General features: G+C 42.4%; 1 protein-coding gene across 1 annotated transcript in view; it reads left to right on the forward strand.

Annotated features, from left to right (window-relative positions):
• Window positions 1–8,827, forward strand: part of LOC141141153 (squalene synthase-like) — a 43,369-nt gene extending 34,542 nt beyond the window's left edge. Inside the window, exons 5-6 of the mRNA XM_073628858.1 lie at window positions 3,084–3,236; window positions 8,678–8,827. Of these exons, the coding sequence (XP_073484959.1) occupies window positions 3,084–3,236; window positions 8,678–8,827 (303 nt within the window). The remainder of the gene's footprint in view (window positions 1–3,083; window positions 3,237–8,677) is intronic.
• The last annotated feature ends 8,780 nt before the right edge of the window (window positions 8,828–17,607 follow it).

Below are 17,607 nucleotides of genomic sequence, written 5' to 3' on the forward strand. Positions count from 1 at the left end.
ATCCCTAGGCCATTTTCTCCTTACAGCAACTTTTTCAAATTTTTTCAGGAAGTCCCCAACCTCCTCTGTAGGTAGCATGGGTTGCACATAGTCAGAGGCCACAATCTCAGCCCCTTGCACTGCGGCCCACTTTTTGCGATTCCGCTTGAACCATTCATTCACTGTATCGCACATCACTTGGCCTTCTGGACTGGCCCTCCTAGGTGGAGACATCTTCTCAGGCCACGCTGAGCTCACTTCCACAGGTAAAACGCCTGTATGCAACACAGTTCATCAATTTAACTTCTGCGCAATGCAGTTTGCCTGGCTGCCACACACCGCTAGCAGCAATTCCTGAAATGACTCACTACTGGTGCAGAGACCCGGACTTCACCATCTGTTGCCCGCATTCGAACACCACTTGTAATGTTTGGGGTATTTAGCTCAAGCGATAAATGCGTTTTTAGTGCAGTGAGTCCACATCAGACAGGCATTATAGTTAAGGGCCTGGTAGCCCACGTTTATTAAACCGAAAAACAAAAGCAAAAAGGTCCATTCAGGATTCCCACGCAGGGGTTTAACTTCATTAAGCACTCCAAAAATAAGGAAAACATACCAAGCCACCTGGCTCTCTTGTCAGCAGTTCCTCTGCTTGCTCTCAACAGATTTGCCAATTCTTTACAGCCCCCTGGACTCACTGGCTTCCTCAGTCTCCCCGACTCTCAAGGCTGGCCAGCCTTTCCCAGTCCCTGGGCAAAGAATCCCCTTTACATAGGCTGCAGACTCCCACAGGGCAGACCACTCTCCAGACACAGGTCTGTCTTCACACAGCAGTAGCAACAAGCTACACACACTCCACCTTCCTCCACCCTCTGCTCTCACTAGCCCCTCGTTATATGGGCTGTGTGCACCTGGGCACACAACCTGCTGGCTCTCCATAAGACATGGACACAGGGTTAGAGATCCCATCCCTTTTCCCAGTGAAAGGGACTATTACAGTATATATATATATCTATATCTATCTCTATCAGGCAGTGTACACAGTATCTAATACAGTGTGTACAGTTTCTATTACACTTCTGATAGTGTATACAATACAGTGCAGACGCTCACAGGCCACTAAAAGAGGGCAAGCAGCCTCTGTGTCTATAGTCAACAGTGGTGGTCGTGGACATGGTGCATCCTCTGCAGGTGGCCTTGGGGCACGCGTGTCCTTTTTTGCTGCTGCTGGCCGTGTTCTTGAGCCACAACATGCAGAGGAGTTGGTGGAGTGGATAACGAAGCCATCTTCATCCTCCTCATCCTCCTCATACTCTGTCACCCAAGCTCAGAGTAGTTTGCCTTCCAACCCAGCTGCCAAAGTGGCCTATTCCACCGGCTCCTTGTCCACCGTCACTCCTTCTGTAGCCCCACCATCATGCATTAAGGAGTCCCCAGAATTATTTGACCACAGTGTCGGTTATATGCTGCTGGAGGATGCGCAGCGATTTGAAGGCTCCAATGTTGGTTCCCAGGTTGAGGAAGGGAATAACATGAGCCTAGAGAGAGGGGGTGCCACAGAAGGACAAGAAACCCGCAGTCATGTTTCACAGCAGGGCCCGTTCCTGCGCCCAACAAGAGTATCTGTGAGGGGTTACAGTGTTGTGGCACCACCACCACCCAAGGCCCAATTTTTCTGCCCCTGTTTATTAGGGGCATGTAATTACAACTTTTTAAAATAATATTTCACAGCAAGGCCTGTTCCAGTGCCCAACATGAGTATCTGTGAGGGGCTACAGTGTTGTGGCACCACCAGCACCACGACCAAAGGCCCAATTTTTCTGCCCCTGTTTAACAGGGGCATGCAATTATAATTCTTGATATATTTCATAGCAGGGCCCGTTCCTGCGCCCAACAAGAATAATGCCCTGTACACACGATCGGACATTGATCGGACATTCCAACAACAAAATCCATCAGATTTTTTCTGACGGATGTTGGCTCACACTTGTCTTGCATACACACGGTCGCACAAAGTTGTCAGAAAATCCGATCGTTCTGAACGCGGTGACGTAAAACACGTACGTGGGGACTATAAACGGGGCAGTAGCCAATAGCTTTCGTCTCTTAATTTATTCTGAGCATGCATGGCACTTTGTGCGTCGTATTTGTGTACACACAATCTGAATTTAAACGATCGGATTTTGTTGTCGGAAAATTTTATATCCTGCTCTCAAACTTTGTGTGTCGGAAATTCCGACGGAAAAAGTCCGATGGAGCCCACACACGAACAGAATTTCTGACAACATAATCCGATCGCACTTTTTCTGTCTGAAAATCCGACCATGTGTACAGGGCATAACTGTGAGGGCTTACAGTGTTCTGGTACCACCAACACCTAAGACCCAATTTTCTGCAGAGTATATAGGGCAGGCCGTATAGTGTACTTTAGACTTTAACGGTGTTCGCGTGTTCGAACTGATTTTTTTTGCCTGTTCGCATGTTCTGATGTGAACTGAACCGGGGGGGGGGGGGGGGGGGGGGGTGGTTCAGCTCATCCCTATTAGCCATTATACCATACATATTTCAGTTCAGCCATATCTGTAAAAGATAGCGGGACATACTCCACCTTCCTGCTGCATGCACCGTAGAACTCCCCTCTAATGTTCTATAATCTTCTGCTTGATTCTGCACTTCTAGCTACTTTTCCATTCCCTCTGGTTCCTCCCTCTGTAGGAGGAACCAGTGAGAGCTCTGGGGGGGACTCAGAAGATTGACACTCCTAGAAGTGTTGTCTTCATGTTGAGAAAGCAATGTTGCCCTCCTTGTGCTATCTAGCAGAGATACATGCATTGCATAAGTGGTTCTATTTTTGTCCAATCAGCAGGCTGGCGGAGTGTTCTTGACCAACATTTTCTGCTTGACTGCTATGAAGGTCAAGAAACTGGGTATACTCTCTGCAAGGGGTACTTGTATGCAAAACTGGATTACAATTATTTTCCAGTTAATACAATTCACATACTGTATATGTACGTGATCTGTATTTTGAATTCTTTCTGGGAGTTCAGATTCAGCAGGTATTTGTGTATTACTGTGAGGCTATAACTGTTGACTGTGTTTTTTAGACGATGGCTATCGCTACATTGGCCACCTGCTACAACAACCAGCAAGTGTTTAAAAGAAAGGTGAAGATCCGGAAGGGCCAGGCTGTGACTCTGATGATGGACACTACAGATATGCAGGCTGTAAGGGCCATCACTTGCCAGTATGTTGAGGAGGTATGAATGTTTTATGTTCTTCAGCACATTGTGTCCCTTTGGGAAAAAGTGACTTGCAGTGCCTTGAAAAAGTATTCATATGTCTTGAAATTTTCCACATGTTGTCATGTTACAACCAAAAATATAAATGTATTTTATTGGGATTTCATGTGATAGACCAACACAAAGTGGCATATAATTGTGAAGTGTAAGGAAAATGATAAATGGTTTTCAAAATTTGAAGCAAATTTGAGCTCAAACAGCTCCTACACATAAAAGTGATAATATATCAAATGATTCTGCGCTGCCCTGGGGGAAGAGGGTAAGCAGCCAACACGGCCAGTGAGGTATATGCATATAGAAAGGAAAACAAAATTAAGTGTAGCGCTAACATAAACAACCATAAATGTCAAACATGAAGATAATATAGTCCAAGGGCTAGTAGACCTCTAGGTGCAAATTAGACAGAAGTCCAAAAGGCTGGTTGGCCTCTAGGCACAAATTAGACAGAAGTCCTACATATTTGGGTGGCTCCTAAGAAATGATAGTCCGTAGAAATTTGTGACTTCATATGTGGAACATATCAATGGGTGCATAACATCTGAAGTGAAGAAAACACCACCACCGACAATAAAGAGGCTTGGACCCAAAGAGACATACGCCCAGTTGGGTCAAAACAGGCTTAGGTGGTAGGCAGCTGTAGGAGGTCCGGAGAAGTTGGAGGGATGGAGGTCCTAAGATGAACTGTGGACCAGTGTATCTCTCAAGGTCATGTCAGAAGACAAGTGGCAGTATCGATGGATGGAAAGGAAAAAGGAAAGGCCACGTAGTGTAGGACCCCACTGCCGCCATATGTTTACAGCGCTGATTTTAAAGATTTACATGTGAGTGTATTTCTTGGTTTTTAATAAATTTGTTACCTTTTTTATGGATTTACACTATGTGGCCTTTCCTTTTTTTCCTTTCCATCTATCGATACTGCCACTTGTCTTCTGACATGACCTTGAGAGACACACTGGTCCACAGTTTATCTTAGGACCTCCATCCCTCCAACTTCTCCGGACCTCCTACAGCTGCCTACCACCTAAGCCTGTTTTGACCCAACTCAGCGTATGTCTCTTTGGGTCCAATTGATCCGGTAAGCCTCTTTATTGTCGGTGCTGGTGTTTTCTTCACTTCAGATGTTATGCACCCATTGATATGTTCCACATATGAAGTCACGAATTTCTACGGACTATCATTTCTTAGGAGCCACCCAAATATGGAGGACTTCTGTCTAATTTGTGCCTAGAGGCCAACCAGCCTTTTGGACTTCTGTCTAATTTGCACCTAGAGGTCTACTAGCCCTTGGACTACATAAAAGTGATAAGTTATTGAAAAAAAAATTTAATACAAATATCAATGAATGTAATGATGTATTGTGGAAAAAGCAAGAACGTCCTTGGACTCCGATGAACCAATCAGACACCTGCTTAAGTGTTAGTGACTAGCAGTAACCTGTATAGATCCCCCCCCCCCATCTCTCCTGACCCATACCAAGCCACACATCGTCGACACCAGGGGAGATCACCCTGGCAAAGCACCTTGTCCCCATATTGATGAGGACAAGGACCTCTTCCTCCACAACCCTGGCCCAGTGGTTGTGGGGGTCTGCGAGCAGGAATCTTATCGTAATCTAGAAGACCCCTTTAACAACTTGGTGACCACCCACCTGCAATGTACTACAGGCGAGTGGTCGCTGTAGCCAAAGTGACATATCTATAAGTCGCTGCCTACTTCTGGGTTTAGGGTGCGCAACCCCTCCCCCCACCCAGCACCCGCTGTTATTGTACACAGTGGAAGCCTGTCAGCAAGTCCTAGCCAATGATTCATGGCTGGGACCTGCTGATGGGTTTTGTGCAATCACAGCCCAGAGTTCTGTGTTGGAAAATAACACAGAGCTCTGTACAGAGGGAGCAGGGATGAAAAACTAGTGAAACTAGGGATGAGTGATCTATTAGTATAAAGCAGCACACTTTACACACATTGCACACAGTTAGGCACGCATTTAACCCCTCGATCCCCCTAGATGTTACCCCCTTCCCAGCCAGTGTCATTAGTACAGTGACAGTGTATAGCAGGGATATGCAATTAGCGGACCTCCAGCTGTTGCAAAACTACAAGTCCCATCATGCGTCTGCCTCTGGGTGTCATGCTTGTGGCTGTCAGAGTCTTGCTTTGCCTCATGGGACTTATAGTTCTGCAACAGCTGGAGGTCCGCTAATTGCATATCCCTGGTGTATAGTATTATTGCTGTATTAATGACACTGGTGATGTCAGTGACAGTTAGTCAGTTAGTGTAAGATTGCTGGCCGCACTATCGCAGTCCCATTATCGCTGCCATTATTAGTATAAAAATTCCAGTATATATACCATAGTTTGTAGACGCTATAACTTTCACGCAAACCAATCAATATACACTTGTTATCAAAAACAAGTAGCAGAATACATTTTGGCCAAAATTTCTGAATACATTTTTTTTTTTATTGAATATGTTTTATAACAGAAAGTAAAAAATATTGTTTTTTCTTTTCTCAAAATGTTCGATCTTCTTTTCGTTTTATATCGCAAAAAAATTAAAAACCCAGTGGTGATCAAATACCATCAAAAGAAAACGCTATTTGTGGGAAAATAAATGATATAAACTTTGTTTGGGTACACAGTTGCATGGCGTTAAATTAGCAATGTACTGAATAGCAAAAAATGGAGGGGGTAAAATCTTCCGGAGGTGGTAAACAATAAGGGGACACCCAGATACTGTCCATGCCTTCCATGTGAATTCGCAAGGGGTGCATAGTACCCCTACAGATTCACACGAAAAGTAACGTGTAAATAAAGACAGTTTTTGGCAAGTCCTTTTATTTAAAAAAAAAAAAAAAAAAAAATGTATATCCATCATCAATCACGTCATCCAGTGATGTAGATCCACGTTAATCACGATGCCCGCAGTCCGACTAAAAGAATTAACCCGCTGATCGTCAACACACATCTGGTCCTGATACTTTACTCCCACCAAATGACAAGACTGGTGAATGACAGCTGACAGGGGTTGGAGTTTCCCGGGTGACATCAATGGCCATATGTGGACATAACCATATGTAGTCAATGATGTCAGAGGAATCTCTGACCATAAATGGTCAATGGCATCATCCGGGAGACCCCTCCCCTTTGTTTTCATCCCCCAGATCTGAACTTCAATAGGAGCTTATTCATTAAAAGCAATGGTACCAGATGTGTCAGCAGTCGGCAAGTTTTTTTTCTTGTGGAGGGGTCAGCAGGTATCGGGCATCGTGAATGAGGTGGATCTACATCATGGGATGAATTCATTGGTGTGATGATGAATAAACAATGTGGGAATTTTTTTTTTTTTTTTATTAAATTCATTTTTAAGAACTGTGTCTGTCTATTAATTCTGAACCACAAAGGCTTTTTCCTAAAGCGACAATAACCACTTATGGACCGGGCCTATATTTCAGACTCGGTGTTTACAAGTTAAAATCATTTTTTTTGCTAGAAAATTACTTGGAACCCCCAAACATTATATATATTTTTTCTAACAGCCTAGAGAATAAAATGGCGGTCCTTGCAATACTTTCTGTCACACCGTATTTGCGCAGCGGTCTTACAAGCGCACTTTTTTTGGAAAAAATACACTTTTTTAATTAAAAAAATAAGACAATAGTAAAGTTAGCTCAATTTTTTTATTTTGTGAAAGATAATGTTATGCCGAGTAAATTGATACCCAACATGTCATGCTTAAAATTTGCGCCCGCTCGTGGAATGGCGACAAACGTTTACCCTTAAAAATCTCCATGGGCGACGTTTAAAAATTTCTACAGGTTACCAGTTTTGAGTTACAGAGGAGGTCTAGGGCTAGAATTATTGCTCGCGCTCTAACGATCACGGCGATACATCATGTGTGGTTTGAACACTTGTTTTACATATGCGTTCGCTTCTACGCGCAAGCTCGTCGGGACAGGGCGCTTTAAATTTTTTATTTATCTTTCCTTATTTATTTTACTTTTTATTTTGACACATTTTTTTGGGTCACTTTTATTCCTATTACAAGGGATGTAAACATCCCTTGTAATAGGAAAAAAAAAGCATGACAGGACCTCTTAAAAAAGAGATCTTTGGTTAAAAAGACCTCAGATCTCATATTTTAAACAAAAAATAAAAATAAAAAATTCTCCTTTTAAGAGCAATGGGGCGGAAGCCCCCCGATAAAAGTGATTTTGCGGTGAATCCGCCGCAGAGACCACTTTTATATAAAAGCGCACTGCCCGCTGAAGAAGAGGATACTGGGGTTATGGCAGCTAGCTGCTGCCATAACAACAATATCCCTCTTCAAACAGCCGACGTATAACGCAAGTGGTTAAAGCTTAATTTTTTTATTATATTAAAATGACAAATATGTCACACTTGCCTGCTCTGTGCAATGGTTTTGCACAGAGCAGCCCCGATCTGCCTCCTCTGCTGGGGTTCCAGGCTCCTCCTCTTCAGTGAATGCCCCAATGGAAACCTGCTTTCTATGGGGGCATCTGTGCGTGCTCAATCCCGAGCCACCCTGTTTGTGTCTATTGACACAGAACGGGCAGCTTGGGCTTGCACCCTGATCGCTCGGCACAGCATTTAACTGACAGCAGCTCCTGCTGTTATCAATCTGCCCAGGGAGGAGGGAAACAGAAGTGAGGGGCGCTGCTCTCGTGTACATAGCTGGTTTGGGTCAGGCTCGGGTAAGAATAAGGGGGGTCTGGGGGGGGGGATTCTGCAGTCTCTGAGCACTCTTTGATGAAATTTTCAGGTTATTGGAAATTTATTTTATGACTGGCTTTTGGGTTGGATTTGCCGGACCCTGCCAGTCTTGGACAAATTAGCAGTTGTTGAAATCTATGCCACTTATAGATTATTTTCCTCACAGTGGAATGATTGATTTCAAATCATTTAGCAATCTTTTTAAATTTCTTGCCAGATTAATAGGCATCCACAACTTTATTTCTGAGAGCCTTACAGAGCTCTGCTGAGCTTAGCATGATGGCAATGGCAAAGTGAACACCAGACTTTTGATATCAGAGTTTCCACCTATACATCCTGAAGAGGTTGTGATCATTGGCACCTAATTTGGAACACCCAATTTTAATTCCGTGGACTTGAAACAGTGGTAAATGTAGGGGGTGTACTTACTTTTTTCAAAATTAGGTGAGAAATTAGATATGTGGCATTGGTAAAGTATATCACATGTATCTGTAGGCACTATTTTAATCAAGATCTAATGCTTGCATGTTCAAATATGTTGAACAATATACAGTAATTACTTTCTGTGAAATCATTGCCAGGTTTGCAAAATCCTTGTAGGGGCAGCTGCTAGGAGCTCTGTTCTTAAATCGACATTTAATCATATAAAAATTCTTCTCATTTTGCAGATCTACCGGAAGATTCCCCTGACAGACCCATCATCTGAGCAGACACGAAACATCCTGGCTACCATTAGGAAATTAATTACACCTAATGGTACTACAGACTCAGCCAAATCTGGAAATTGGTTACTTGAAGATTTATATATACATACCTAAACCAATGAATTAAATCACTTAACTTTATTGTACACAAAATATCACAATGTTAAAATACACATCTAAAAACAATCTCCATATTCCTCAATCAAGATCCCAGATGCCTGTGTCTCATACAATTCAAACATCAAACAGTATGTCTGTCTGGAAAACCCCTTAGAGTCCCACATTGACCAAGGGTGCTTTGTTAATATTGTAACAAAAAGATAATTCCTCTATATATCATGCTCCTTTGTTATGTAAAGGACTACAAACATGCATTGCTTCTCCTTGACACAGAGCATGAGTTCATCATATACTTACTGTATTTATTGGTGTATAACACTCACTTTTTCACCATGAAAATTGGGTGCAAATAGTGCGTGCGTGTTATACGCCAATACTTCAATTTTAGCTGCCTCGGAGGGGACAGGGAGGGGGTCGGGACGAACGCCGTCAGATTAAATACAGTGAGAATCTCCTATTTACTTGGCAGCCACTGTAATAGGAAGTCCTGTCTCCTGGGATGCCATTGGACCACTGTTCTGTCTATCATAGAAGATTCTCACTGTATGTAATCTGTCGGCGCTCGTCCCGCCCCCCTCCCTGTCCCCTCTAGGCTGCAGATGGGCATCAATCAGGCTGCATTGATGGCAATGGTGAGGCTGCTGCATTGATGGCAATGGTGAGGCTGCTGCATTGATGGCAATGGCGAGGCTGCTGCATTGATGGCAATGGCGAGACTGCTGCATTGATGGCAATGGCGAGACTGCTGCATTGATGGCAATGGCGAGACTGCTGCATTGATGGCAATGGCGAGGCTGCTGCATTGATGGCAATGGGGAGGCTGCTGCATTGATGGCACTTGTGAGGCTGCAGATGGGCATTCCTTATTTAAAATGTGTTTTTTTTCCTGAAACTTCCCTCTTAAAATGAATATACGCCGATAAATACGGTATTTCAGATTTCAAAGGACATGCATTACTTCTCCTTGACTTGGATGTCGCTAGCTCTACCCCTTCCCGCTTCTTCAGAAGGAAAAGACACTCTCTTAAGGGGCAGAGTTGGCGATGTAGGATGTTCAACTACATGTAACAGCAATAGACCACAGAAAGAACTTGATATTACACGGAGAGGCAGACTACAGCCTTAAGGGGACGAGTCCCAACTATCCATCCACAAGCTGCAGCCTTCAGCAGTAGTACCTCTGGGTGATTTTCTACACATTACTTGTCTGTTGTGCACCAGCTTCTAGTGCATTCCAAAACCTGAGTTTACTGTATAAAGTTTTAATAAATGAGGTTGTTTTTATGGTAAATGCTATGATGGTCCATATATTTTATTTCTGCGCTTCCAAATTGTGATATCTGCTGAGCGTCATTTGGAGAAAACAGATCAGAGGAGGATCAGATCCTATCCAGATATTGCCCTTAAATGGACAAGCGCTTTAGACCTACTAACTATAGGTCAATATAGGAGGTGAGCGGCCAATGGTGATGGTTTCACATTGGTGTGAAGATCACCCAAGGATAGCCACAGTTTAGAAGATTATAATTGTTAATTAAACAGCACATTCATGAGCACTTTCGTCATTTTATAGTTTGTCGTTTTTTCAGTTTCTTGGATTAATAACTTTGTCTCCCTGACATAGGGAGATTGTATATTTAATATGTTATACACTTGATAGATTTGTATTCTACATACAGTGGATATAAAAAGTCTACACACCTCTGTTAAAATGTCAGGTTTCTGTGATGTAAAAAAAATGAGACAAAGATAAATCATTTCAGAACTTTTTCCACCTTTAATGTGACCTATAAACTGTACAACTCAGTTAAAAAACAAACTGAAATCTTTTAGAGGGGAGCATAAAAATAAGAAAATAAAAATAATGTGGTGCACACCCTCTTATAACTGGGGATGTAGCTGTGTTCAGAATGAAGCAATCACATTAAAACTCATGTTAAATAGGAGTCAGTACACACCTGCCTTCCTTTAACGTGCCTCTGATTACCCCAAATAAAGTTCAGCTGTTCTAGTAGGTCTTTACTGACATTTTCTTAGTCGCATCCTACAGCAAAAGCCATGGTCTGCAGAGAGCTTCCAAAGCATCAGAGGGATCTCATTTATAAAAGGTATCAGTCAGGAGAAGAGTACAAAAGAATTTCCAAGGCATTAGATATACCATGGAACACAGTGAAGGCAGTCATCATCAAGTGGAGAAAATGTGGCACAACAGTAAGACGTCAATTTTGGACGTCCCTCCAAAATTGACAAAAAGACAAGAAGAAAACTGGTCAGGAATGCTACCAAGAGGCCTACAGAAACATTAAAGGAGCTGCAGGAATATCTGGCAGGTATTGGCTGTGTGGTACATGTGACAACAATCTCCCGTATTCTTCATATGTCTGGGCTATGGGGTAGAGTGGCAAGACAGAAGCCTTTTCTTACCAAGAAAAACATACAAGCCCGGATAAATTTTGCAAAAACACATCTGAAGTCTCCCAAGAGCATGTGAGAAAATGTGTTATGGTCTGATGAAACCAAGGATGAACTTTTTTGCCATAATTGCAAAAGATATGTTTGGGACAAAAACAACACTGCACATCACTAAAAGAACACCATACCCACAGTGAAGCATGGTGGTGGTAGCATCATGCTTTGGGGCTGTTTTTCTTCAGTCTCAGTCAAGGTAGAGGGAATTGGGAACAGTTCAAAATACCAGTAAATATTGGTACAAAACCTTCAGGCTTACGCTAAAAAACTGAACATGAAGAGGAACTTCATCTTTCAGCATGACAACGACCCAAAGCATACATCCAAATCAACAAAGGAATGGCTTCATCAGAAGATTAAAGTTTTGGAATGGCTCAGCCAGAGCCCAGACTTGAGTCTGATTGAAAATCTGTGGGGGTGATCTGATCTGAAGGGGGCTTTGCACAGGAGATGCCCTCATAATCTGACAGATTTGGAGTGTTTTTGCAAAGAATAGTGGGCAAATATTGCCAAGTCAAGATGTGCCATGCTGATAGACTCATACTCAAAAAGACTGAGCGCTGTAATAAAATCAAAAGATGCTTCAACAAAGTATTAGTTTAAGGGTGTGCACACTTATGCAACCATATTATTTTAGTTTTTTCTTTTTAATTCCCTCCAGCTAAAAGATTTCAGTTTGTTGTTCAACTGAGTTGTACAGTTTATAGGTCACATTAAGGCCCCTTTCACACTGAGGCAGTTTGCAGGCGGTATTGCGCTAAAAATACCGCCTGCAAACCGCCCCTAAACAGCCTCCGCTGTTTGTTCAGTGTGAAAGCCCGAGGGCTTTCACACTGAAGCGGTGCGCTGGCAGGATGGTGAAAAAAGTCCTGCAAACCGCTTCTTTGGAGCGGTGAAGGAGCGGTGTATTCACCGCTCCTAAACCGCTCCTGCCCATTGAAATCAATGGGACAGCGCGGCAATACCGCGGCTATAGCCGCGCTGTACGAGGGATTTTAACCCTTTTTCGGCCGCCAGCGGGGGTTAAAACCGCACCGCTAGCGGCCGAATACCGCTGCAAGAACGACGGTACAGCAGCGCTAAAAATAGCGCTGTTGTACCGCCGACGCCCCCACCGCCCCAGTGTGAAAGGAGCCTTAAGGTGGAAAAAGTTCTGAAATGATTTATCTTGTCTCATTTTTTTTACATCAAACCTAACATTTTAACAGGGGTGTGTAGACTTTTTATATCCACTGTATATGTAGGTGTTTGTGTACGCATATACAGGTGTAGCGCTGGATAACTTTTCAATTTTAAAACTATTCAGCACATGGGAGTAATTGCCACACTATTAGATTTCAGCAGCAGCACTTTATTTGGTTTATTACACTGGTGTGTGCACAGATATTTTTTTTTTACTTTTGAATTAACAGAATAGCGTTTTCAGGTATAGTTAAATCATGTAACAATGCCAAAAGTTGTAGGGTGTCCCTAACAAATGATAACTGGTTTACAACAAATGGCTAAAGGATCTTATCTATATATTCACTTATTTTCTCTGTGAAATTTGTGGTTATTGGGAAGATCGATATCCTTGGGTGCTCCACCTATAAAATTTCCACTGTATCTTTGTCAATAATGTTGTTTTCAATGGGCCTGATCAATCATGGAGAATAACTGAGCTTCCTCTCTCTCCATGTTGATACTCGGTATAGGGGTATACCAGTCTTTATTGTTCAGGATCCATCTACACATATCAATGTATTTAGTTTTATCCATCACTACTATATTTCCCCCTTTATCTGCCATTTTGATGACCAAATCCAGGGTTAAGCTGCAGTTCCTGAAGGGCATTACACTTTGCAGACGTCAAGCTGGCGCTAGAAATGCCCTTCCATCTTAAGTTCTTTAATGACCGCTTTAACAAAGCACGATACACCTGCTACAGTGGACAAGGGGGGAAAAGATCTCAATCTCTTGTAGAGATTGACATCCTTAAATTGACAGTGTCCATTGTTTGATTCTGTTCAGCAGGGAATTCCCCACTTACTTCTGGGGCTAGATCCACCATCATTTTGGAAAATTCCTCATCAGCAGACTCCTCCTCTTGTTCTATTTGTCCTTCCTCCCAAAGATCCACACGGTCTCTCAGTGCCATATATTCTCGCCTAATTAAGTGCACCCAATCTCCTAGAGGTCCCAAGGGAGACATGCATGATTTCCTTTCATGTAAGACACATAAAATAATCTTCTAGCAAATAAATTAATGTCCTTCACTACCTCAAAGATGTTCCCTCTCAATGTGGGGCACAATGTTAGTCCCCTAAGTAATAGAGATACTTCAGTTCAATCTTTGAGAGATTCACAACCCTCAAGTTTTCTTGTTTCCTGTGTGTCATGTACTGGTCCAGTCCATACTTCTTGGGTAGGGGTGTGAATGTTGTTTGGGGGCTGGTTTGTAGTGGTGTGTTTATAACCTGTTGGCTGGTGATCAGGGGTTGATTCAATATTGTATTATTTCTGGGTTCCATGTCTGGTCCTCCTTTTTTTTTTTTTCCTCTTGTTTTTTTATGCATTGGTGGCTGGGGACTCCCAAATTATTCCTATATAGGTTACTGCTATTTATACATGGTGGGAGGGTCTTGGGGTACCCTTTGATTGTTGAAAAAAATTATAGGAAATGCCTATAAGCCGCGCACACTGAACTAATAAAACAAAAAATTGTGCTGTGAACTTCTAGGGAGCAGCTGGCAGTAAGACCAAAAATCTAATGATGTGTTAAAGAAATCAAATAAAATTTCATACCGCGCTCCAATAACCACATGTAAATACATAAACAGTAAACGTGCTAAAAGAACTGAATTAAATATCTATATGTGAATATATAAATACTCAAATTAATTTATATGTGCTAAAAAAAACTATGACAATTAATGTTAAATGTCCATATAGAAACAATTTTAAAGAAATGTCCGTGGACCACCACCAGAATCTTCAATCCAAGTGAGTGATGAAAATCCTTAATAGCTGGGTGAGATAGGTAACGTCTCCCACCACCACCAGGCAACCACTACTCACCAGACCATTTGACACCCATTACAGGTAGTCAAAACAAGCGCAGATACCGATGGAGATATGCCTTCTGATGAGAGACTGGTCCAGTACAACAATCAAAGGGTTTTAAAGAAATCAAATACAATTTAATACCACGCTCCAATATCCACATGTGAATACATAAACAGTAAACGTGCTAAAAGAACTGAATTAAATATCCATATGGGAACATATAAATCCTCAAATTAATTTATATGTGCTAAAAAACGATGACAATTAATGTTAAATGTCCATATAGAAACAATTTTAATTGAATACCCATGGACCACCACCAGAATCTTCAATCCAAGTAATGGATGAAAATGCTTAATAGCTGGGTGCGATAGGTAACGTCTTCCACCACCACCAGGCAAACAATCTACTCACCAGACCAATTTGACACCCATTACAGGTAGTCAAAACAAGCTCAGAAAGCAATGAAGATATGACTTATGATGAGGGCAGTTTTTTTTATACATTACACCATGAGGAGCCCCTTCTTCTTGCTTTTTTGATAACGACCGATCGTTGGACTTCAGCGTGCCGTGGACCAGTCTCTCATCAGAAGGCATATCTCCATCGGTATCTGCGCTTGTTTTGACTACCTGTAATGGGTGTCAAATTGGTCTGGTGAGTAGATTGGTTGCCTGGTGGTGGTGGGAGACGTTACCTATCTCACCCAGCTATTAAGGATTTTCATCACTCACTTGGATTGAAGATTCTGGTGGTGGCCCACAGACATTTAATGAAAATTGTTTCTATATGGACATTTAACATTAATTGTCATAGTTTTTAGCACATATAAATTAATTTTTAGTATTTATATACAGTATTCACATATGGATATTTAATTCAGTTCTTTTAGCAGTTTTACACTTTTTACTGTTTATGTAGTTACACGTGGTTATTGGAGCGTGGTATGAAATTTTATTTGATTTCTTGAACACCCTTTGATTGTTGTGTTTTTACCACAGACTGAGCCCAATAGATCTTTTATGGGCCATTGTGCTGGTGGCCCTCAGCTGACAGTATCTGAGCTAGGTGCAATCCTTAAAAAAGATCAACATGAGCCAGCGACATGGAACAGGACACCTACAATGCACCCATCTCGGTTCTCCAGGTTAGTAATTTGTTCATTGTCCAATAGGATTGCAGAGCCAAAAACCCTTCTGAGGACACCCATACAGTCAAGGTCATTGTACTTAAAGTAAATCTTTATTACCTTCCACTAATCCAAACAAAATTGGTGCCAGGACAACTTAAAGTGCATCTCTACGTTGACCATGCAAGTCAGGATCACTTTATGCACACCTTATCTTTGTTTTCCCATCACTCTGTTCAGCCATCTGGAGTAGAAGTAGCCCTATGTAACCCCTGAGTTGAAGCTTTGACATACGTATGGACTTAATGCATGTGACTGCACTGGTGTGTGACAAGCACTGTCACAATGGCATCAAATTGGTCTGCATGGCTGTCATCCCAGAAGGAAGCCCTCAAAGAGGACATGGATTACTGGAACCATGTCCTGTGGTCTGATGAGACCAAGATAAACTTATTTGGTTGAGATGGTGTCAAGCGTGTGTGGCGGCAACTAAGTCAGGAGTACAAAGACAAGTGTGTCTTGCCTACGGTCACGCATGGTGGTGGGAGTGTCATGGTCTGGGGCTGCATGAGTGCTGCTGGCACTGGGGAGCTACAGTTCATTGAGGAAACCATGAATGACAACATGTACTGTGACATATTGAAGCAGAGCCTGATCTCCACCCTTCGGAGACTGGGCCGCAGGGCAGTATTCCAACATAACTGTGTGGGAACAGTTTGGGGATGGCCCCTTCCTGTTCCAACATAACTGTGCACCAGTGCACAAAGCAAGGTCCATAAAGACAAGGATGAGCAAGTTTGGGGTGGAGGAACTTGACTTGCGAGCCAGGCCTTCTTGTCCAACATCAATGCCAGACCTCACAAATGCGCTTCTGGAAGAATGGTCAAACATTCCCATAGACACACTCCTAAACCTTGTGGACAGCCTTCCCAGAGGAGTTGAAGCTGTTATAGCTGCAAAGGGTGGGCCAACTTAATATTGAACTCTACAGGCTAAGACTGGGGTGCTATTAAAATTCATGTGCATGTAAAGGCAGACGTCAAAAATAATTTTATATATATATATATATATATATATATATATATATATATATATATATATATATATTTTGTACATTCACATCAGTCCCTGCCCTCGAGGAGCTTACAATCAAAGGTTCCTAACTCATGTATACATATTAGGGCCAATGTAGAAAGGAGCCAAATAACCAGTATGTCTATGTAGTGTGAGAAACTGAAACACCCTGAGGAAACCCCCCCAAGCACAGGGAGAACATGTAAATTTCATGCAGGTTGGGATCTGAACTGAGGACCCTGTGCCGCAAGGCAGAGATGCTAACCACTAAGTCACTGTCCTGCTGAATATTGCATAGTCTTCTTTCCAGCCAGCAGGTGGAGCTTTGGGTTTCTTATGACATGTTTTTCTCTGTTTACTTACTAACTGCTGTAAATAGCCTGTTGTGCACAAGTTCAATAGCTCAAAATCAGGGATGAGCTTGGGTTTAGGCCAAACCTGGATGGAAGCTTTCAGCACCGACCCAGTGAGCTGCATCTTAATAAGGCAACACTCATGTCCATGTTAGAGCAATTGCTTTTTCTGTATGTGCAGCTTGGGGGCAGGGAGTGTCTAGGCTGCAGCTGATTGGGCCAGTCCTGCCAACTTCCTTATGAATTTTTCCAAACCCAGGTTCAACCCTATTCAAAATGAAAGGGAATGAGTCAGAGTAGTAACCCATCCATTATCAGATCCCCTCTTTCCAAGGTTTCAGAGAAAGACAGCTCCAAAGCAGGCTTCTAGTGCTGTGCTGCCCCTTTAACCACTTCAATACCAGGCACTTATACACCTTCCTAACCAAGCCAATTTTCAGCTTTCAGCCTGGCGCAATTTGAATGACAATTGCGCGGTCATGCTACACTGTACCCAAACACATTTTTTTTTATCATTTTGTTCCCATAAATAGAGCTTTCTTTTGGTGGTATTTGATCACCTCTGCAATTTTTATTTTTTGCGCAACAAATAAAAAAAGACCGAAAATTTTGAAAAAAATAGTTTTTCTTTGTTTCTGTTAAAATTAAGTTTTCTTCTTCAATGACGGGCACTGATATGGCTGTACTGGAGGGCACTGATAAGG

This window comes from Aquarana catesbeiana, linkage group LG04, assembly GCF_042186555.1.
Source record: "Aquarana catesbeiana isolate 2022-GZ linkage group LG04, ASM4218655v1, whole genome shotgun sequence".
NCBI lineage: Eukaryota > Metazoa > Chordata > Amphibia > Anura > Ranidae > Aquarana > Aquarana catesbeiana.